The sequence below is a fragment of the Elgaria multicarinata genome, chromosome 3, assembly GCF_023053635.1.
Source record: "Elgaria multicarinata webbii isolate HBS135686 ecotype San Diego chromosome 3, rElgMul1.1.pri, whole genome shotgun sequence".
Lineage (NCBI taxonomy): Eukaryota > Metazoa > Chordata > Lepidosauria > Squamata > Anguidae > Elgaria > Elgaria multicarinata.
The window spans coordinates 137,301,249-137,324,681 of record NC_086173.1 but is presented as its reverse complement, the minus strand read 5'-3'; the positions used below and the strand labels follow the sequence as shown (position 1 = coordinate 137,324,681).

Sequence of the window (23,433 nt, the reverse complement as noted above, 5' to 3'; positions counted from 1 at the left end):
AACAACGCACAGACCGCAGTGCTCCTCAGGAGTTCTCCGCCCATTAGGAGTGGGGATTTAAAAAAAAACACCTACCTTTGAGCGCACAAGTGCTCATGCAGTTCTTCTGTGTGTTTTTAAAAAAGAAAATGGCGGGCGCGACATCCTCTCCCTCCGAGGTCATCGCGTGCCATGTGTAAACAGAGGGGGAGATCTCGCGATAAAAATATTGTGAGATCCTCACCCACCCACCCCCAGTCACGCTAGACGAGGTAGGTCTAGCTGAGGCCCTAGTCACCAAAGGGAGGGGAAAAACCCACCTTGGGGCCCATGATAGGAGACCCCCCATTGCACTTCTTCCTGCCTGAAATATGGGAGTTAACAGTTTAACTTCCACATCCCAAGACAGAAAAATACACTGTCAGTGTTTTGTGCAATTTAGAAAGAAGTTTGGAGAAAGGAGGAGAAGCCTGCCGGATCTCTCCCATCTTCTAAGAAGCTGCTACCACCAGGTACCTTGTGCCACCTTCCAAAGTAAGCTTTCCTCCCTTAGGGATCAGGATGCGGGGTGGGGGGAGATTGGTCTCCTTCCAGTATTCAGCTGAACACTGAACCCCCCTTTTAAACAGGTGAAACCAATGTGGCTCCACAAAAAGCTTAGAGATGACCTGAAAACAAAAAGGACAGATATGGAAAGTGGAAGGAAGGACAGGCTACAAAAGAAGAGTACAGACAGGTAGCACAGAAGTGCAGGAATGGCATCAGGAATGCTAAAGCTGAGAATGAGCTGAGACTAGCGAGGAAGGCTAAAAGCAACAAAAAAGCTTTCTTCAGCTTTGTGCATAGTAAGGGCTTTGCTAGACCTACCTTGGAAACCATGCAGGAGGAGAGGTGAGCCCGTGCTACAAGTAGCGCAGGCCATCACCCCTGTCTACACGTAAGACGCAACAGGTTGCAGTAATTACCCATCGCATCCGCCATTTTTTTTAGTTTTAAAGGGCCATGTGCGCAGGAGTGCGCCAACGATAAAGGTAAGGTTTTTTTTTAAAAAAAAGGGTTCCTCGCTCCCCCTGGCTTCGATGTCCCCCCCGCTCTGGCTCCGATGTCCCCCCCTCTCCCCATGGCTCCGTTTCCCCCATCTCCTCCTGGCTCCATTTCCCCCTGCCCGTGATCTCCGTTTCCCCCCCGCCCATGATCCCCCGCCTGCGATCTCCGTTTCCCCCCGCCCGCGATCTCCATTTCCCCCCGGCTCCAATTCCCCCCATCCCCCCCCGGCTCCGATTCCCCCATCTCCCCACCCTGCCCTGATGGCTATAGTGCTCCTGTGGAGCGCTGTGCACCGTCTGCCACTTTTCCTGGCTACTTGTGAGTAAATGCAGTAGCCAGGAAAAGTGGCAGAACAGGCTACACACCCGTGGTCTCAGTATTTTCATAGGAAAATACCGGGCCACAAGCGGCTAACCCCTCATCTAGCAAAGCCTAAAAGACAGAGGAAAAAAAAAGTGGTTCAACTGCTTAATGAGGATGGCAAATTGATAACAGATAACAAAGAAAAGGCCAAAGTGCTCAATTCCTGCTTTGGCTCAGTCTTCTCCCAAAAGCAGGTCCATGACCCCCTGGAAAAAGTGAAATACAAGCTGAAGGGGCAGGATTGCAGTTTGAAATTGATAAACAAATGGTCAAGGAGCACCTAATTTCTTTGAACAAGTTCAAATCTCCAGGGGCTGATAAACTGCATTCTAGAGTAATGAAGGAGCTAGCAGAAGAACTCTCAGAACCACTGTCTGTTATCTTTGCAAAATCATGGAAGAAGGGTGATGACTGGAGGAGGGCTAATGTTGTCCCTATCTTCAAAAAGGGCAAAAAGGAGGAACCTGGGAACTATAGACCAGTTAGTCTGACATCCATCCCTGGGAAAATTTTGGAGCAGATTACAAAGAAGTCAATCTGTATGCACCTTGAAAACAATGCAGTGATTACTAGAATTCAGCATGGATTTGTCAAGAACAAATCCTGCCAAACTAATCTGATCTCATTCTTTGATCAGGTAGCCTCCCTTGTGGACTGCGGGAATGCTGTGGACATAATATATCTTGACATCAGCAAAGCTTTTGACAAAGTACTACATGACATTCCAATTAGCAAACTAGCTAAAAGTGGGTTACATGGAACAACTATTAGGTGGATCCACAGTTGGCTACAGAATTGGATTCAAAGAGTGCTTTTCAATGGTAACTTCTCAAACTGGGGGGAGCGAACAAGCGGGGGACCACAGGGCTCAGTCCAGGGCCCAGTGCTCTTAAACATTTGTATTAATGACTTGGAGGAGGTGGTGCAGGGAATGCTTATCAAATTTGCAGATGACACAAAATTAGGTGGGATAGCTAATACCCTGGAAGACAGAAACAAACTTCAAAGTGATCTCGATAGGCTGAAGCACTGGGCTGAAAACAACAGAATGAAATTTAATAGGGATTAATTCCAAGTTCTACACCTAGGAAAAAGAAACCAAATACACAGTTACAAGATGGAGGATACTTGGCTCAGCAATACTACAAACAAGAAGTATCTTGGAATTGTTGTAGATCATAAGCTGAATATAAGCCAACAGTATGATGTGGTTGCAAAAACAGAAAATGCTATTTTGGGCTGCATTAATAGAAGTATAGCTTCCAAATCATGCGAGTTATTGGTTCCCCTCTATTCGGCACTGGTTAGACCTCATCTTGAGTATTATGTCCAGTTCTGGGCAGCACACTTCAAGAAGGATGTAGACAAGCTGGGCCATGTTCAGAGGAGGGCAATGAAGATGATCAGGGGTTTGGGAACAAAGACCTATGAGGAAAGACTGTAATAACTAGGCACGTTTAGCCTGGAGAAGAGAAGACTGTGGGGAGGCATGATAGCACTCTTCAAGTACTTAAAGGAATGTCACACAGAGGAGGGTCAGAATCACTTCTTGATCCTCCCAGAGTGCAGGACATGGAATAATGGGCTCAAGTTACAGGAAGCGAGATTCTTTCTGGGCATCAGGAAAAACTTCCTGACTGTTAGAGCAGTACGACAATAGAACCAATTACTTAGGGAGGTTGTGGGCTCTCCCACACTAGAAGCATTCAAGAGGTAGTTGGACAACCATCTGTCAGAGATGCTTTGAGGTGGATTCCTGCACTGAGCAGGGAGTTGGACTTGATTGCCTTATAGGCTCCTTCCAACTCTACTATTCTATGATTCTATGAGGTTTAAACTGGAGCTCTTGAGTTGGCCCAATTCATTTCCCTACTAATCCTTACTATCCCATCCTTACTCATCAATGACTGTAAGTGCTTCTACTCAGAAAAAGGGTAAGATTCTCACGTCAAAGTTTTCTGAAACGCTGAACTTTTCACTTCAGTCATTCGTGTACGTTATACGGAGTTAGTCTCTAGGCATAATTGTACTCCAGGGATGAATTTTCCTCCTCTTTTTAATGTGATACATTTACAAAATGCCATCAAGCATCAATATCAATATGTTAATAAAAGCAACACACACCCATAGGACGTTTGCAGCACATGATATATTGAAGAATGTTGCAAATAGGCCACAGAGACAGAACAGCTTAAGCTGCTGTGCTACTTGAAGTGGAAGAGAGGAAATGACCTGATGTGATCCTAAATTTGAAGGCTGATGAGTTTACATTTCTATTAAGCTTGCCTTCAGTGAACAAACTCTGCCCCCCTGCTAAAAGAGCAAAAAGGAGCTTCCTGTTTAGGGCTGCCTCTAACCCCATGAAGTCACTTTCAATGAACTGAACAAAGTTTGTTAAGTGTAGGCAGAACCTGATTCCTGGGAAATGCTATTAGGAAGCCAAATGAAGAAGAAGGGGGGAAGGGGGGGAGAGAAATCAACAGAGGTTTTTAGAACACATACACACACACACAAAATAAAAATAACCCCAAATAACAGACTTCAGTCTACTCCAAGTGAATAGGCTACAATCTAGAAGATTAGATCTCATCAATTTTACCTGAAAACAAATTAATTTATTGGACCTGGGTTATATTTTGGCAATTCACACATCTTAGATTGGGGAATACTATAGGATGGGCTCAAAAACAGCTGCCCAAAGAGAAACTTGATAGCAAGGTAAGATTTGGAGTTCCATCACTCCTAGGAAAAAACGCTGGCTACCATTGCTTCTCCGTTGACACAGTTACTTCCTGTTTGAAAACAGGAAGTAAACAAGGCGCACGAGGCCCATTTAGTTGGGTGTTGTAATCATGCTGCTTCTCCCACACACAGCAGGAGAGAGCAGCAACTTTGGTTTAAATTCCCCCCCGGAGTTTTTCTGTTTTTTCTTGCAGCTCAAGGAAGGCCAGAAGGGGCAGAAGAGGCATGGGAGGCAGACGACGTCATCTGAGGGACCTCCGAGAAATCCATGAGTGCCCAGTAATGAGCGTGCAATAAAAGGCTCATCAGATGGAGCTCACAGAGATCCTACCATAATCTTTGCTTCTTTCCTTCTTTCATTTACATCTCCCTTTTCCTTCATTGTTGTGGTCTCTGTCTCTCATTCTTTCTCTCTCTCTCTCTCTCTCTCTGTATGTGTGTGTCAGATATTATGAAAGTGCATGCCTCCATTTCCCCCACAATAATTCCAGAGTGGAGAGAGAGGCATGATGGGGCATAGGAGCTTCTTCTCTTGCCTGCCTGATCTTTCACTATCTTCTGCTGCTCTTCTACTTCGGCCCTTTCTACACCTGAGGATTATCCCAGGAAAATGGCGGGATTGTCCCTGCCTGCTCCCGGGATCCCATGTCATTTGCATGCACAAAGATGCCTGAAAAAAAGGCAGGTGTAGAAACGGCCTTCCTCTTGAGATGGGACTGAAAATGGTTATTGGCTTGCAGTGTTCCTGCTGCTTCCAGGCTATCTGTAAGGTAAACTTTTATAGCCCTCGCTGGACAAATGGCAACCATCATTGTGGATTGGCACCATTTTAATTAGAGAATGGCTGCTAGCAACTGAGATCACTGATAGTTCAAGTGAAAACAAAGATTGGCCTACAGGTGAAGCCTTGGCCTAAATTATGCAATTTCTTGAGAGTTGTCTGAAAATGTAAGGAAGTGCTACATGCAGATGTTACCCAGGTAAAAATATTTGAGACATTTTGGGCTTTCTGCTTTAGAAAACAAAGAACAATAATAAAGAACTCCATAGGTTTTATGTAGAAAAGGCAAATATGCAAATAAAAATTAATATTTTATTTTTGATGAAGCACTAATTATAAGGACACCTTGGCAATGATGCAGCCATTAAAAAATGATATAGGTTTTAAGAGTGTGATGACATAGGCCTTAGCTAGACCTACCTTTTAGCTCGCAACAGAGGAGGGAAGATCTCGCAATCTGTTTATCGCGAGATCCCTCCTCTGTCTACACGTGACATGCGACGACCTCAGCAGGAGAGGCATCACGTCTGCCATTTTTTTTAAAAAAAGAGGAAGGAGCTCGTGCGCTAAAGGTAAGCATTTTTTAAAAAAAATAATTTCAATTCCCACTACCCCCACCCTACCCCCAATGGGTAAAGCACTCCTGAGGAGCGCTGCGCCCCGTGCACGGCTCCTGGCTCTGCACGACGAATCGTGCGGAGCCGGGTCAACACGCAGCAACGGGCCACGCATTCCGCTGTCTCAGCCTCAGCCCGAGACCGCAGAAAACCCAGGGCCAAAGTGGAGGGCGAGATCCTGGGGCAAGGGAGCGATGATCCCTCCCTCCCTGATCCCGAGATCCCATGTGCTTCATGTGGACGCACAGGGACGATCCTGGGATAAAGCCCCGTCTAGCTAAGGCAATTGACTAGCAATGAGGTTTTGCACTCAATAAAATTAAACCACAAGGGGGATTGGGACTGCCAACATTTGGGGTTCTTAATTTGCCATTCATACCCCAGGGTCTGAATATGCAATCTCCAATGGGCTAATAGTCAAATACTTTACAAAAAGTGAAACAGTAGGTAGCTGCTCTTTACCATGCTGCTGCAGCTTGAAAGGTGCTGCTGCACATTTAACTAGGAGGGAAACTACTTGTTTATTGTATTACCATACACTCAGAACCAATCAGAAATCCTGTGGGTGAATATTTTACATGCTCCCCCAATATGATTAGCAGCATTGACGTCAGGGCAAATGGTAGTCTGCGGTCACCCAACTCTGAAAGTATCAGCTTTCACAATCTCAGTTTTCAAAGCTCAAAGTACTTTACTGTTACCGTCACAATTTCAGTCCTTGAAAAAACAATGGTTTGGATCCTACGTTGCTCTTCTGTACAGATAAAGGGGGAATTCTACAAACTCCCCCTCCATCTGAAGTCCTCCATATCATATACCACCCTGTTCCTTGGGGTCCTCCATCCCCGTTTCCAGGGCAGATTTTGAGAAGGCACTGCTTACAGATGGCTGGGGAATGAAGGAGGAAGTACAGAAGCCCCGTTCTGTAAACATTAATCCTCTTCAGTTCACGAGAGGAAAGATAGGATCCAAACCAATATTGGTACTCCATGTTTGTGTGTGTGTGTGTGTGTGTGTGTGTGTGTATCCCCTGCAAATTAATTCTGTTTAATATGAGATTTCTACAATGTGAAAGCTATAGGCTCGTTATATAACCAATGCTGTTGTTTTAATTTCATCTATAATTTTACAGAACGTACACATGGCCAAGTTCATGTGCAATCGTAAAAGCAGTACTTAGTCCATTGTCTTCACTAATTGAACAGCTCCGGTATGGATCACAGACTGTACCCAATTCAGCCAGACCTGGGAAATCAGAAGCAGAACAAAAAAGAGTTTGGAACCTAAATAAAGACACACAACATTCTGTCAAGAACATGTTAACATTGTCACCTTAAAGTGTAAGAAAAAGGAGATTAAGCTTACCTAAAGTATCACATTTGTCGTGAGCTCTACATATATCCTGTCTGAAAGCAAAACAGACTCAGTGCTTTTAATTTTCATGCATGTTACCATTTAAACACAATAATCAACAGACACCATTTAATTATATTGCTCTGGCTTTCCTACCAGACATCCAATGGCCTGCCCAATTCCAAATGTTCAATATCGATTACAGTAGATTAAAAAGCAAGAATAAAATCTAATTTGTATTTTCAAAGACTGTTATTGAAGGACTGATCACACTGAAATATTCTCCTGTGTTAGCAACAATTCACTCTTGAGACAAGTGTTATTGCCTCAAGGAAACTTTCGATACAAAACTTGGAAGTCTTACATAATTAATTGATTGAGTGCTATACATTGCTCGTAGCCACTGGTATCCTGAAATTTATAACAGGAGTGAAGAAGCTACTAGATCAACCTTTCCATTCACTTCTGGTGCACTCTGGAGTAAATTCAAGTTGTGTTATATCAGGGGTGAACTACATATGGCTGTGTTGCCCAAATTTGTGGCAGCAAAAATATATTCTGTTTGCCACCAAATTTCAGCAACAAATAGCTACAGAGTGGTAATAGGGTTGTTTGTTCTCAAAGCTAAACTTAATTCTTTTACTGCTCCATAGCGGTTTGCCACTAGGTTTGCCACCTCTGTATGGTAGTGACAGGAATGCGACTCACAGGGGAGTTCTGGGGAGGGGGTCTAACATGGTCCCTAATTTCCCCCAAAGTTGCCCAGTTATATCCTAGGGGTAGCTGGCATTGCTTCCTATCCACAGACCATCTAGCCAGATTTGAAGTCATGGCAGCAGCTGATAATATCCTATGTACCATAGGCAGCCCATAATATTGCTAATATATTGTTATTCCTAAACTGAACAGATGAGACGTTTCTTATGCCTCCCACTAAAAACAGCCCCCAAAAATGTTCTCTCTTAGCCATTAGGTACCAGATATGTTTAGAACTTAGTACAGGGATAAAAATTTAGCACAATGTTCTCCACTTAGAATCTGCAGCCATAAATAACAACAACAACAACAACAACAACAACAATAATACATTTCTTACCCGCCTCTCCTATTGGATGGAGGCGGGGAACAACAACAAGCATAAAATACACAAAATACTGATTAAAAACATGATTAAGGAGGTCTGCACTGCAAGCCTTACACATGTCCCTTCCTCCTGCCCCTCCACACACATTTTCACTTCAGCATCTCCTACCCACCCACCCAACTGATAAATTGCATTTTTAAATCCTAAACATCTAAAACACACTTGCAGCTGGGGAGCTGCTGGAGCAAAAATTGAAAACGCATGTGTATGTGTCAGATCCCAGCCTAGAGCCACAGCTGCAGTACAAATACACACACATTCATAAATCCACTTCCACCCTCAGGTTTTGAATCCTTCCTCCAAGCCTTCCCCTTTTCCTGAAAACGTTATGGTGAAAGCGTTGTACTTACTGATCACCAGTGTTGCTTAATGAGAAACTTCCACTCTTTAAAAACTTTGCACACACAAAAATGCATGTCTCGAGTTGGGTTCAAGCTATGAAGATATGGCAAAATGGGGTCTGGATAGAAGGGTGGTATCCATTCATAATAGAAAATGGCACTGCTCCTTGGCGCTCCCGCCCACATCATTGTCAACACCCTTGTAATAACTCCCCACCACCATCATTCTACCACATTTCTAATATAACAGCATGTGGAATAGTTCAGTAATGATGCCTAACATGTCAATAACATGGCTATTTTAGTGAGAGCAAATAATAATAATAACAACAACAACAACAACAACAACAACAACAACCTGGCCATGACATACCTTGTCACCAATACAGCAGTATCATGCTTGTCGGGGTGTTCTTCGTTAGGGTGGTTTTGGGTTTGCTGCCATTGGCAAAAGTTTTTTAGTGTTGTCTGAGCATTGTAAGAAATGGAAGGGCCATCCTAAGAAGAAAATGCATATAAAGAATGATTAGGAATTTCCTCTCCTTCCCTTTCCCCCTTCCTCCCTGGGTTATATATTTTATTTATTTACATGCAATTCTCTGCATGTCTTCTCAGAGGTAAGTTGCACTGAGTCCAAATGGATAAAGCGCTACATCATCATTATTATTATTATTATTATTATTATTATTACTACTACTACTGTGTTTTCTTTCTGCCTGGCAATAGACTTCCAAGACAACTGACAATGAAAGAAAGAAAGAAAGCGAAAGCACATTACAAGTAATAAAATAAAAATGCAATTAAAAAAACAATAGTAAAATCTAAATAGGACAACTATAAGACAGCAAATAAAGATTAAAAATATTAGCAAACAATTTTTTGAACTATTAAGAATACAAGCAGCCATCAGAAAAATAGCTGCAACAATTCCTCCCCTCTTCCAAAGGTTTTCCTTAAAAAGAGGAAGTCCTAGTTTGTCTTTGGGAGGAGAGAAGATACGGTTTGGGTCTCCCCATGGTGTGCTGGGAATGGAGGAGGAGACTGAGAAAGACACACTAGTACTACAAACAGGTACTGGGAGGGAAGGGAGGAAAGAAGCGCTCATGCATTCAGGACTCACTGGAGTGGGGAAGAAGTGCAGAGAAAAACAAGGGTGCTGCAGCAAAGGCAGCCACAGAATCAGGTGGACAGGCAGAGGAAAAGGAGACTCTGTGTGTGTGTGTGTGTGTGTGTGTGTGTGTGTGTGTGTGTCCAGCTCTAAGCTCAGGAGAATCTGAGGCAGGGTATCTTCCATGTGTTGCTGCCCTTTGCTGTACTTGGGCTGTGCGTGGATGATTCCCCTCTCTTGAGATGGGGAGGAGCAAGGGACCATTCATCCCTGGCTTCATGCAGTGTTTCGGAGGTTCAACAAGATGTTCAAGACAAGACAATACTTACTTCAGGGTGTGGTCACGGTAAACACAAATTTTGGGTGGCTACTAAGCGCCAAACTGGATAAGATGTTCTTCACATCATTAGCCATTTCATATCTTGTTTTATTTTAAGTGAGAGCTTTCCCCCCTAATTCCAATTCCTATTAGGACAGATTAGATAAACGCCACCCTCCCCTTGATCAGACATGGGCTTCCATGCATCTGCTTTTCATTCTAAAAAAAATAATCACACAAAGGCTAACAATGTGAACAGTATCATCACCTACTTGGCCCTAAGATGAGCCAAAATCTGTGGGCCCCTGTAGTTGAGACAGACTTAAACTTACCCAGGCCTACCCAGTCGAATTTTAAGATGTCTGGCTGTTATTTCAATAATGTATTGGTTTTATATGTTTTTAATCTGTTTTATGTATTTTATATTTTTTTTGTATTCAGTGTTGTTCCAGAGGGAGAGGTGGGAAAGAAATTCTTATTATTATTAAACTGTCTGTCTCATTTAGCCAAATCTTGGTAAGCCTTAGGTAGGGCATTTTATGTTTTTCCCATTGTAATTGAAGCAAATAACAATAGTAATAACAAATCATCATCATCATCATCATTCAAGATATGTCAAGCTGCTACAGAGAAGAAAGAGAACATTCTAAAAAGTAGTTACCTGTTCATTATGTATGACGGCTAATTTCACAATAACAATATTAATTAAATTTCCAATGCTTGGGTCTTTATATATAGATGCTACCTGCATAAAAGATAAATTTCGAAAAGTTAATGTTAACAAATATACAAGCAAGTAAAGAATCAGCAGCTTTCTTCCTCTCCACTATAAAGAGCTGCAGCTGTTTGCCTAGACCTATTTGGCCTCAAGCAGCACTTCCCATAAAGGGCAGATCCTGACAGCAAGAAAGGCTGCCATGTAGACACACCAGTGAGTGAAAAACGTGCAAGAATTTAAGGGACGACATGCTTCAAGTTCGGGAGATGGAAACGGAGGACTCCACAGCAGACAACACTGCTGTTGAAACTGTTGACAATGTCACTGTTGTCAGCAACTAACATAAGCAGAGAGAGAAATAGCATCAAGTCAGTGGGCTGAGAATGTTTTTCCTTCCCAAGTGTCTGCACAACCACTCAGAGTTAAATGACATGCTACATTAAATGTGTAGTGTGTTGGTGCTCCTAAGTTTTTGGTTTACTTTAAGTGCATGGGCCCCTGATCCAGACCACCACCACATGCCATGGAGGGAGGGCATTAAACCTTGCCCCCATTCACTTTCCCCTACATTCACCCAGCACACGCACAGGTGACTAAAGGAAGGAAGGGGAATTCTATTGCCACCAATGAAGGTTTTCTTTCTTTAGCCACCACAGAGTGGGTGGGATGGAGGGGGGAGGGAGAAGAAATATCTAAATGGGGAGATTTAACACACACACAGGGCCAATTCAGATGACACTTCAGGCTCTGTGATTAGCGAAATTGTGGTTCTCTGAGGTTAGCAATAACCACAAGCCATGCTGTGATCTGCTTGAGCCTTGAACAGCTTATAGCATTCTGATACCATTAGTGTCTGCGGGATGTAAAAAAAACCCAACCTCCTCCCCATGCTGTACTCCACCCCACAAACCTGAGCCCTTTGGCTCTATAGCCCAGTGGGGAAGAACAACAGTGTCCTCTTAAATCCCCAAGCAGCCTTGCAAAGCTGTGGAGCCCTCAGCAGGAGCACTCCCATGAGGGGCTCGGCTTCTAGTATCCACAGCTTGTCCAGGAGGGAAGTATTCCATTGCATACCACACCTATCTTTTTATTTGCACATCCACCAATTAATATTTCATTTGCCACCTACATAGCAAATACTTAATTAGATGTCATCTGTTGCAATAATGCGGCTATATTTAAAACGGAGCAGTATTCACAATTTAAGCCTAGTAAAATCTATCCCAAGTGAATATTACATCGACTCTGATTTTAATACTTACTATGGACATTAACGTCAAAATGTAGTGCTGCAAGTTTGCTCCATGGTAAGCAACCATTCGGCTGTCTGCCACCACCATAACTTCCACATATCGAGGATAGGAGAGAAATCGCTTGGTTCTCCGGCGAGAGTTTTTCCCTCGTACATTGCCAGTCTTGTTTTTATTGGATGCAGGAAATTGCTCTGGGGCTAAGCTCTGTTTCAGTGCCTCTACATCAGATAATATGCTATTTAGGGGCCATTGTCTTGTCTTGCTTCTCCTCTTAAAGTTTCTGTGATTTTTTGCGTGCCCTGCAAGTTTTTTAAAAAGAAAATAAGAAATAAGAGAGTCTAAATCAGAGGTCATCAATACGGCACCCATCGGGGTGCCATGGTGCCCACAGGAACCTTCAATGGCATCCACAAAACTCTCCGCACCTTGCGTCCTTCAAATAAGAATAAAAATCAATAAAACCTTGGGAAATGTTAGGCCATAGCTAGACCTAAGGTTTATCCCTGGATCGTCCAGGGGTCAAACCTGTTCATCTAGGTGACACACAGGGGATCCAGTGCTCAGGCAGGGGCGAACTCTGGATGATCCCAGGATAAACCTTAGGTCTAGCTGTGGCCCAAGTCTTCTTTCTCTCTCCTTCTAGCCTGTAGCCCTGCTATTTCTCTCCCCACCTCTTTACCTTGCTGTTTTACCTCACTCTGATTCTCTAGTCTTTCTCTCCCCTCTCACCTGTTCCCTTGCTATTTCATTCTTCCTCCCAGCCTCTAACCACACTATTTCTTCTCCCAACCCACCCCCACCTCTTAAGCTCACTTATGACTAACTATACCCCTGCGGTATCCATTAGGACTACCACATACTCCGTGGGAACCATTTTGTGGTGGTGACCAAAGCAGCTGTTCAAATTCCCAAATGTGCCCACAGGTCCAAAAAGGTTGGGGACCCCTAGTTCAAACGATATCGTAATAAGATAAAACTCCCAATTAAAATCTAGTACCAACCATAATTCCTTCTAATTAAGCAAACAAGGGCAGCTGAGTGCCTATCAGTGTGGAATAGAAAAGGAGACCCCCAAAATATCTCTTTCTCATAATATGATAAGGACCAGTAACTTCCAGGAGATATTGAATGCTGGACTCGAAATGTGGGAGGAACAAGAAGAGGTAATTGGTCTGCTCAAGCCCTAACAGCAAATATCCTAGAGGAGGGGATTAGGGTTGGAAGGCTACATGCCATGAGGTTAAAACATGTGCACCATTTAGTAGAAAGAAAAGAAAATATTAATCAAATAAATTGCAAATAATAAAGCAGTAAATAAAACCATCATCTCCCTGCACTACACAGGGATGTTTCCAGAGGAAGGAAAGAGGAAAGGACACCTTTTCTCTTTCCCACTCTTCAGAAACATCTTATTACCATATAGTTATAAAATTGTCAGGATCAGTATAAGGATTGAGGAAGGAATGTCTCCTCCCCGCCATCCCCACCCCCCCAAAGTTATAACTAGACTAGGTGGAACCTGGAAGAAAAGCACTTGTCTTAAGTCAAGGTTTCTCAAATGATGTTTCAGAACCATCTGCTTAATGGAAAAGCCAAGCCAAGAGAATGTTTTACTTTTTACCACTACTATTTATTAGTGATGTAGTACTCCTGATTCACAATGGGTTTTACAATCTTAGCTATGTTCGCCCCACAACAGATAATTCACCAGGGGTTGTATCTAATATTCTTATTTAGAGAAGACCCATTGGAATTAATGGTGCAAGGTAAACCAGGGGTCCTTACCGTGACTGTGGGTGCCAGGGTTCCTGTGGGGAACTCCAATGGCACCCACAAAGCTCTCCACTCCTTGTCTCGTTCAAAAATGTTTTTTCAATAAAAGACTTGGAAAATGTTACGGTAATCTTTTTTCTCTCCCTTGCTGTTTCTCTCCCCTTCCCAGTCTATTTCTCTACCACCAACCCCTCTTTTGCTCACTTTTGACTAGCCAGGCCCCCATATCAGCCATTATGTGACTAGCCACATTCTCTGTGGGAGCCATTTTGTGGTGGTATCTACAGGAGTTTCTCAAATTCCCAAATGTGCTCACTGGTCCAAAACGGTTGAGGACCCTGAGGTAGACTAACATTGGGTATGATCCTATTATTCCAATTTTACAGAAGGGGAAACTGAAAATTATAACTTGACCAAAGCTCATTACTACACAAACCCATAGCTATGTGTTAGAAATACAAGTGTGCACACTGTGCCACCACATGGAGCTCCTCCCAATCTACAAGGCGCTTTCCACAAGACTGCAAAAATGCAAGTGTTTCTCTTCAAGACGCTTTGCACACATCAGTTAGTCCAGAGAAGACCCTAAACCTATTTTCTAGCTCCATCAGATGAGCTTTTTATTGCACACTCGTTACTGGGCACTCATGGATATTTGCAGGTCCCTCTCATGATGTTATCTGCCTCCCGTAAACCTCCCACCCCTTCTAACCTTCTTTCACAACAAAAACAACAACACCCCAGAAAGTCCAAGTTATTTTTAAAGACGAAAGTTGCCACTATCTCCTACTGTGTGCAGAAGAAGCAGCGGGATCAAAACGGCCCTCAGAATGAGACATGTGCAAGTTAGAATCATAGAATCATAGAATAGCAGAGTTGGAAGGGGCCTACAAGGCCATCGAGTCCAACCCCCTGCTCAATGCAGGAATCCACCCTAAAGCATCCCTGACAGATGCTTGTCCAGCTGCCTCTTGAATGCCTCTAGTGTGGGAGAGCCCACAACCTCACCAGGCAACTGATTCCATTGTCGTACTGCTCTAACAGTCAGGAAGTTTTTCCTGATGTCCAGCTGGAATCTGGCTTCCTTTAACTTGAGCCAGTTATTCCGTGTCCTGCACTCTGTTGGATCGAGAAGAGATCCTGGCCCTCCTCTGTGTGACAACCTTTTAAGTATTTGAAGAGTGCTATCATTTACTTCCTCTTTCAAGAGAGGAAATAATGAGGGACAAATGTGTGAGCAGAGAAGCAATTTTCCCCTGTGTGAAGACGCTCTTCCTTAGTAAAACAATTGCATGCCATCTTATCCTAGCTTAGGCCATTTCTCAGGTAGAAAATCAACTTCTGCAGCACATCTAATCAGTCTCCAGACAAGGGAGGAGACATTCTCTCACAAAGGAAAAAGCATTATGTACATTCTCAGGGGGGCACTTTGCCCTTAGGTAAAGCAAGAACCTCTGAAACCAACAACCTCTCTACATGCTCAGAGACTCTCCTACCTAAGAGCTAAACAAAAGACACAAACCCTAAGCAAGCACACACAAAAATAAAGTTGTTAATAAAGAGGGGAGTGTAGAAATATTCCTTGATTCGTTTGCATTGGCCAATACTTCCAATAACTTTGCCGATCTTAATGGTGAGTTTCTTCATTGGTTACAATAATGAAAGGTGGTTTTTTGTTGTTGTTTTACTAAACCGTTGAGCAGAATGTTGGCTTAACAGTTCCCTTTAAATTTCACGAACAATAAAGGCTAGAAATTTATTTTTCTAAAACAAAAAATAAAATAAACCCCAGTCCAGGCAGCAAATGCCCCAAACAGGCACAAGGTGGCAGGCCTAAATCTTGGAACAACCTGGCTATCCCGGCAGTATGGCAACTTTACACTACACATAATCCCTGTGTCCACAAGCATTGTTATGCTAAACTGAGAAATAGAAAGAGGGCAATCACTTATTCTTACTCACTCTAATCCCTTCCATTTCCACATTAACTTGTCCTTCAGAACAGAAAAGAAAGCATTTTGCACTATTTAGTGTGGCATGTGACAATGAAAGCAAGTCCCTTTCAGGTTTGTGAAAGACTGAAGTGGGTGGGTGGGGGGTGTTCTACCGTGACTCAGCCTTGCTGAGACTAAATGTAATAACTAGGGAGTTAATTATTTCACAGGCCTTCACAAAGCTTATCAAATGTTAACCAATATACCTTCAGGCAGTTACATATGTTGTTGTCTGAAAATGAAGATATTTTTAGCAATGTTTGCGGCTGTTATGTATATCTACAACAAATGGACTTCAGCTTGTTTCAGCACAAGATTTTACAGTTACCCTGAAGGTGTCAGCCAACATCATTGGGTCCCCTCCAAATAACTATGCATCTCTACTGCTGTCAGTGACCCGCTTCAGAAGAAACGCTAAGCCACGGTGGTTAAGCATTTTGAACTGAACATTATGGTTTAGCGTGTCATATAAACCATTCCCAACCATGGTGACAACTACATAACCATGATTTAAACATGCTCACTAACCATTTGCCGCAAAAGGGTTAACAGCCTAACCATGGCTTAGTGTGTTGTCTGAACAGGCGCGATGAAGGCAACCAAATGAACTGAGTGGGAAGGCAGAGGCCACACCCATTTGAGTGTGTGCACTGAGGACTTGGGTGGGCCTTTTGCCAAAAACCTTTATCTTCTAGTTCTAGAATAGTGTTGGGGGAACTAGGGGGGAATCCGCACGTAGTACCGAGACCGCTTCTAAGCGACCCCAGTGCGACGTGAAAGCGATCGTGTAACTTGCCTTTGGAAGAGCTGAAGAGCCGGCGTCCTTGCCGCCGCCGCCACCCACAGACCTCCTCGCCGGCCGGCGAGGAGAGCTCGGCTGAAGAAGGCGGGGTGGAGAGTGGAAGAAGCTCTCCACCCCGCCTTCTTCCCCTGAGCTTTCCGTCCCAGCCGGCGAGGAGGTCTGTGGATGGTGGCGGCGGCAAGGACGCCGGCTCTTCAGCTCTTCCAAAGGCAAGTTACACGATCGCTTTCACGTCGCACTGGGGTCGCTTAGAAGTGGTCTCGGTACGACGTGCGGATTCCCCCTTGGTTGGGGTGGGAGGCCAGCTGATCCCCTGCCCCAGCCCATTCCAGGATGAATGAAACACAGGAGCATGGCTTCACTAGATGTGGGCTTCTCCCACTGGGAATGGAGATACGGACTCTCCTCTACACCGCTCCCCCTCCCAAATGACAGACAAATGTCTGGGATCAGACATAACAACGGAGATCCCTCTCTCCACCTCCTCCACAAGCCCCTGCTATCCTCTGGACAGGGGAAGGGCAGGGCTTGGGGAGCAGAGAGAACTAAGCCTCCACAGACTGGATGAGGAACCTCCGTGGGCTTGTGGAACAAACGTTGCCCAGCTCTGTTCTAGAAGATTCTGAACTTTATTTGACACAGGTACAGAAACTATATGTGGAACCAGACAGGAAGTACAAAGTAGAAAAAAATCCTCACAAAATTTGTGTCTGGAAGGGAGAGATATGAATTAAGATAACTGGAAGTATGAAGTCAAGGTGAAAAGACACTGCCACAAAGGCCCAAGTCAGCAAAAACACTTTGGGTCGAGATTATTGTTAGGGTTTTTTCTTTTGAAACAGAGTGACACAGTGGATTCACCCTTTAAACCTATGAGCTGGAACAAATTTCTTACGCTAGGTTTAAGGATGAGTAGCTTTACTTTTCATATTAGCAGCATATGAACAACTTGTATTCCTTTCATACATACAGTTCTAAGTTATATTCTTTTTCTCTGCAAAGAGTCCTTTTTCCTTCTTTCCTTTGTAAAAGTCTTTCTTGAATACCTTCAGGCTGAACTTGCTTGAGGTCTTCGCTCTTGCAGCCACCGAACAACGAGATAACAGCTTCCCAAACAAACTCCCACAGCAGCATGTACATTCCACCTCCTATTCACTTCCGCCCACACCTCTGTTTGAGACACTCCCCTATTTAAATGGTTAACAGGCTGACACTGAATGATTCAGCGTTTCTTGTGCCTTAGTTTTAAACACCTGCTTTTAGATTGGTTCAATCTTTTGCCTAATTCATTCTTCAGTGAATTTATTCTTTGTAAAATTACACATACAATACAAATACTAACAATTATTGACAATGCAGTGAGAAAGAATAAGACCAGAATTTAGATAGCAGATGCAGCGTCTTCATTTCAGTAACTGTAATTCCTACACATATTAGAGCAAACTAGGGCACACTACCCACTTAATGTGGGCAGGGCAACAGAGAGGGAGGGAGGTACATAACAGGGAAATTATCTGTGTATTTTCGAGGTATTTGTATCACTGTATGCCTTCTTTTGATGTATTTGTTATGGCCTTTGGGTAGTACAATAAACTTTGGATTGATAAAAAAAACAGGGAAAAACCTCCCTCCTCTCCTCCCCATTTTTAAAAAACAAATTATTATTATTATTATTATTATTATTATTATTATTATTATTATATTACTACATTTATATCTTGCCTTTCCCCCCCCTCTTGCAAGAAATCCAAGCTATCTTACATGGTCCTCCTCTACATTTTACCCTCTCAACGACCTTGTGAGGTAGGTTAGACTGAGAATATGTGATTGGCCCGAAGACATCCAGTAAGCCTCATCGCTGAGTAAGGATTAGAAACCATGTCTCCCAAGTCCCAGTCCAGAACTCTAACCACTGCACCACATTGGCTCTCAGCTGCTCCTCTCAGTTAAAGGGAAGGAAAGGGAGAGTATGTTCTGTGGGAAATGCTTTGGGAACAATGGCGGAAACATGCCCCAAACATGGTAGACAGTATTCTTCTCCCGATTAGATTTTGATCCTAGATGAGAAAGAACCCAGGGGCTTCTAAAGCTCATTTTCATTTGAAGTGGGTTTTATAAGCCCCTGAAGTTTGTTTCTGAGCCTGGCTTAGGTAGGGTGACCATATGGAAAGGAGGACAGGGCTCCTGTATCTTTAAGAGTTGTATAGAAAAGGGAATTTCAGCAGGTGTCATTTGTATGCATACAGCACCTGGTGCAATTGCTGCAAGCTTACAAATGACACTTGCTGAAATTCACTTCCCTATACAACTGTTAAAGATACAGGAGCCCTGTCCTCCTTTCCATATGGTCACCCTATATTACTGCCAGTAGCTTGGCCTTAGGAGAGACATTTCAACCTTTCAGAATGAGGGAAAAGCCATGCAGATGCCAGAAAACCCCCAACTGGTGGCCAAGGGGAACGGACCTGTGGCCTGGAGGTCTGGATTTCGCCTTCAGCAGGCTGCATATAGGCCTGAAATTGACACACACACACACACACCGCCTTTTATTATTATTATTATTATTATTTTATTTTTTTTATTAATATTTATTTATATAGCACCATCAGTGTACTTATGACGGAATTTAAGCAGCTGCAGCTTTTCTCACCCACTGAGCTTTTCACCTAATGAAATTCCCTCTTCAACAAATGGTTCAAGTTTAGGGTGACCATATGAAAAGGAGGACAGGGCTCCTGTATCTTTAATAGTTGCGTAGAAAAGGGAATTTCAGCAGGTATCATTTGTATATATGGGGAACCTGGGGGAAATTCCCTCTTCATCACAGCAGCTAAAGCTGCAGGAGCTATACTAGAGTGACCAGATTTAAATGAGGGCAGGGCACCTGCAGCTTTAAATGATGTGATGAAGAGGAAATTTCACCAGGTTCTCCATATATACAAATGACACCTGCTGAAATTTCCTTTTCAATACAGCTGTTAAAGATACAGGAGCCCTGTCCTCCTTTTCATATGGGGCCTTGCTAGACGCACTGTGAGGCCCGGTTTCCCTGCTGTGCGTCCAGATGATGCACAGGGGAATCTGGGGTCAGGCCGCACTGAAGCCTCCCTTAACGCGCCATAAGCGAAGTCGCTTACGGCGCGCCTTTTCCGCAGCCCCGGCCTGAGGCCGGGGCTGCGGAACGTCTAGCAAGGTCCGTGGCTTTTTGCGGCTACTCGCTTACTCGCGAGTAGCTGGGAAAAGCCACGGACTGGGCACAGCGCTCATATGAGCGCTGTGCCCATTGGGCCAGGGGGGGATCCCGGGGTTGGGAAGGCCAACCCCAGCAGGAGAGGGGGGGGAGAAGGCTGGGCACCGGGATGGCATCAGGGAGAGGGAGGACGGGCGGCACGGACATCGGGGAGAGGGAGGACAGGTGACACGGACATCGGGGAGAGGGAGGATGGGTGGCACGGACATTGGGGAGAGGGAGGACGGGCGGCACGGACATCGGGGAGAGGGAGGACGGGCGGCACGGACATCGGGGAGAGGGAGGACGAGCGACACGGACATCGGGGAGAGGGAGGACGGGTGGCACGGACATCGGGGAGAGGGAGGACGGGCGGCATGGACATCGGGGAGAGGGAGGACGGGCGACACGGACATCGGGGAGAGGGAGGACGGGTGGCACGGACATCGGGGAGAGGGAGGATGGGCGGGGAAAGAGTGGGCAGGGAGGCATCGGGGATGGCAGGGGGGATCAGGAGCAGGGGGGCCTTAATTTTTTTAAAAAAGGCGCTTACCTTCTCCGGAGTCTTCGGGGCGCACGTGGCCCCTTTAACAACAACAAAAAAAAAAGGCCGACGCTGCAAGGCTTCTGTAGTCCCTGCGTGTCGGCCGTCTAGGAGGCGGGGCGGCGTGCGCTAAAGTTAGCGCGCCATCGCCCCGCCTCCCTGCCGGCTTATCCGGCTGGGTCTAGCAAGGCCCAAGGTCACCCTAAACCGCTTTAAGCTACAATATGCTGGTATTTTTGCTGGCCCTCTTATACTGAGATGTGGCCCCCCGAGAGTTTGTCCATAAACGAAACAGGGCCTGAGGTTGAAAGAGGCTTTACACCCCTGACCCAAGGATAGGTAAAGGAACTGGTAGAGGAAGCGTCAAGGCTATAACCTCACTCAGTGCCTTAGGCCTAACCTACACCTGCCATTTATCCTGGAGTGGACTCAAGGTTGTCCCTGTGGGTCCAAATGACACACAGCTGATCCCGGGGTGAACTGGGGACGACCACTCAGTTCTGCTTTTGGGACTGCTTTTGTCCCGGTTTTTTCTCCGGTCTCGGGGCAATCCCAAGGTCCATGGGTGGTGTGGCTCTCTCTCATGGTACGAAACCCTGACCCAGAATCAGGTCGTCTACGTATGATTTAGCACACGGTGCCTGTCTCCCTCATGGGGTCCTCCATCTTCCCTGCGAATAGTGGGGCTCAGGAACTGGGCAAGGAGCAGTGTGGAGAGAGTCCGTGGGCATTGAGGGTGATCGCATTTTTGCCATGTTTGCGATGGCTCTTGGCAATGGCTTTCGCACAGGATCATGCCCACTCTGTTGCACAAATGTTTCCGCTTGTGAAAATAAATTAAAATGGTGCCCTGGAATGGCCCTCCTTTCCTTCTGGGAAAACTCGTTGGTGTGTGGCCCCTAAGAGATGATCCCGGAAGCGCAAAAACCCATGTTCATCCCTCCCCACCCCCGGAAGGCCTCCAGGTGTAGATTAGGTCTTAGTTTATTTAAAGGTGTAGCTGCTGTCTCCAGGAGAAGACATGACAACCGTGTAACCATAAAGACTGTATTTCCTCATTCCTAATATTCAGTTCTTTAGGCTTCTTTAGTGGAATGGAGGTAATGGCAGCATGAAATACTAAAAATCCTGGGTATTTCCTTATGGTGGAATTAGTCCTAAAACATCCATAACACAAAGATGTCTTTTCAGTTCAGCTTATCTCTAAATGCACCCATTATAAATAGGTTCCTTGATTTCAAAGAACCTTTTGATTAAACCTAATGAAAGCTGCTAAAGCTAGAGATAATGGAAACTGGAAACCAAAGCTGTATTTCCATTGCCCTAAAAAAAGAAAAGAGAAAAGTTCCCTGGTATATAGTATGGGCTGCAGCAATCTAATTTCCCCATATTCTGCTAATGGGTTTCAACCTTGACTTCATGGGGCCACCTCTAAGAAGAGTTCCATTTCTATGCCCAGTCAAGTGAACAACCAACAAAAGGAGCCAACGGTGGCCTACGCTCTCTGCAATGCGGACTCTGAAACTGAGAGCATTTCACACAGGCAAGGGTGGAAAAATATAATGCCAGCACTTTCACTGAGTGTTCTTTGTAAAGGTTTCAACTCAATCACACCTCTTGGCATAGTTTATTTATTTCAAACATTTACACTGCAGCTTTCTATTGGGATACTCAAGGCAGTGGATGGCAGCTTGATAAAATACCAAAAAAAAAAAAAAAAAACCCAGCCATCCTAAATAAACATCATTTAAAGTTAGTCTAAGCCAGGACAATAATCCCTGGCAAATTTAAATAGGCAAAATTTAAAAATAGCAGTAGTCTGTCCATTATTATCCATCTCTCTCTCTCTCTCTCTCTCTCTCTCTCTCTCTCTCTCTCTATCTATGCACACCTGCACACACCTTATGGAAATAATGAATACTTGCTAAATTGTCCTTATGTGTATTTATTATTTATTAATTTATATCTCCTCGTTTCATTCATAGAATCATAGAATAGTAGAGTTGGAAGGGGCCTAAAAGGCCATCGAGTCCAACCCCTTGCTCAATGCAGGAATCCACCCTACAGCATTCAAGGAGTTCAAGATGGCCTACATGGTTCTCCCTGCCCTCAATTATATCTTCACAACCCCATGAGGTCGGTGAAGATGAAGAAGTGTAACTGGCCTAAGGTCCCCCAGTATACTTCATGTCTCAATTCGGATTTGAACGTGGGTCTCCTGGTCCTAATCCAACACACTAACCAAGACTTCCCCAACTCCTCTCAGCCCTAGCCAGCGTGAATGATTGGAATTGGAATTAAGGATGGGCAAATCTGCCAATTTTGGTTTCTCCCAGCTTCTCATTTTTCCAACCTTAAATTTTGTTTGTCCCATTTCTACATCAGTTTGAGCTGTTTTTTAAAATCTCGCATGAAAATTCATAGGCATTTTTGTGTGTATTTCTCCTAATACATACATTTTAAAGTATAATTTTCCTGAATATACATATTTTTGCAGGCAATTTCTCTTAAGCAATGTATTTTTAATTATTATTTTTTATGATCATGTGTAAGATCAAACCAGTCCATACTCCAGGAAATAAAGCCAGACTGCTCACTTGAGGGAATGGTATTAAAGGCAAAACTGAAGTACTTTGGCCACATAATGAGAAGACAGAATACCCTGGAGAAGAGGCTGATGCTAGGGAAAGTGGAAGGCAAAAGGAAGAGGGGCCGACCAAGGGCAAGATGGATGGATGATATTCTGGAGGTGACAGACTTGACCTTGGGGGAGCTAGGGGTGGCAACGGCCGACAGAAAGCTCTGGCGTGGGCTGGTCCATGAAGTCACGAAGAGTCGGAAGCAACTGAACCAATAAACAACAAATTTTCCCTCACCCCTTCCTATTATTCTCATTTTTGTACACTTTTTAGATTGGGAAACTCCATTGAAGTATTTGGAGAAGTGCAAATTTTGAAGGATTCCTGATTTTCGATCAAATGTGTGAAATTAGGTAAATTCACATTAGAATGCAAACCAACCACATTTCTCCCCTGCCCCTAGTTATAGCCCAACACATGTGGAGGGCAACAGGTTAGGGAAGGCTGCCTCTAGCAACTTCACCATACCAGCCTTAACGAATCCTGCCAAGAACACATTGCAACGGTTTCAGTTTGTGCGGCCGCTGTAAAGAAGGCAAACTCCATGTTAGGCATTATAAGAAAAGGAACTGAGAATAAAACGGCCAGTATCATACTGCCCTTATACAAATAAGGTATAGCTCCGGCTATTGGGCGGTATAGAAATGTAATAAATAAATAAATAAATAAATCTATGGTGCCACCACA

At 44.3% G+C, this 23,433-nt stretch overlaps 1 protein-coding gene across 2 annotated transcripts in view; it reads right to left on the bottom strand.

Annotated features, from left to right (window-relative positions):
- ADAMTS9 (ADAM metallopeptidase with thrombospondin type 1 motif 9) overlaps positions 1–23,433 on the bottom strand; it is a 165,354-nt gene that overhangs the window by 128,486 nt on the left and 13,435 nt on the right. For both annotated transcript variants that reach the window (XM_063122037.1, XM_063122038.1), the window contains exons 4-8: positions 11,775–12,064; positions 10,456–10,539; positions 8,741–8,865; positions 6,895–6,935; positions 6,669–6,774 (exon numbers count right to left, since the gene is read on the bottom strand). In XM_063122037.1, the coding sequence (XP_062978107.1) occupies positions 6,669–6,774; positions 6,895–6,935; positions 8,741–8,865; positions 10,456–10,539; positions 11,775–12,064 (646 nt within the window). The remainder of the gene's footprint in view (positions 1–6,668; positions 6,775–6,894; positions 6,936–8,740; positions 8,866–10,455; positions 10,540–11,774; positions 12,065–23,433) is intronic.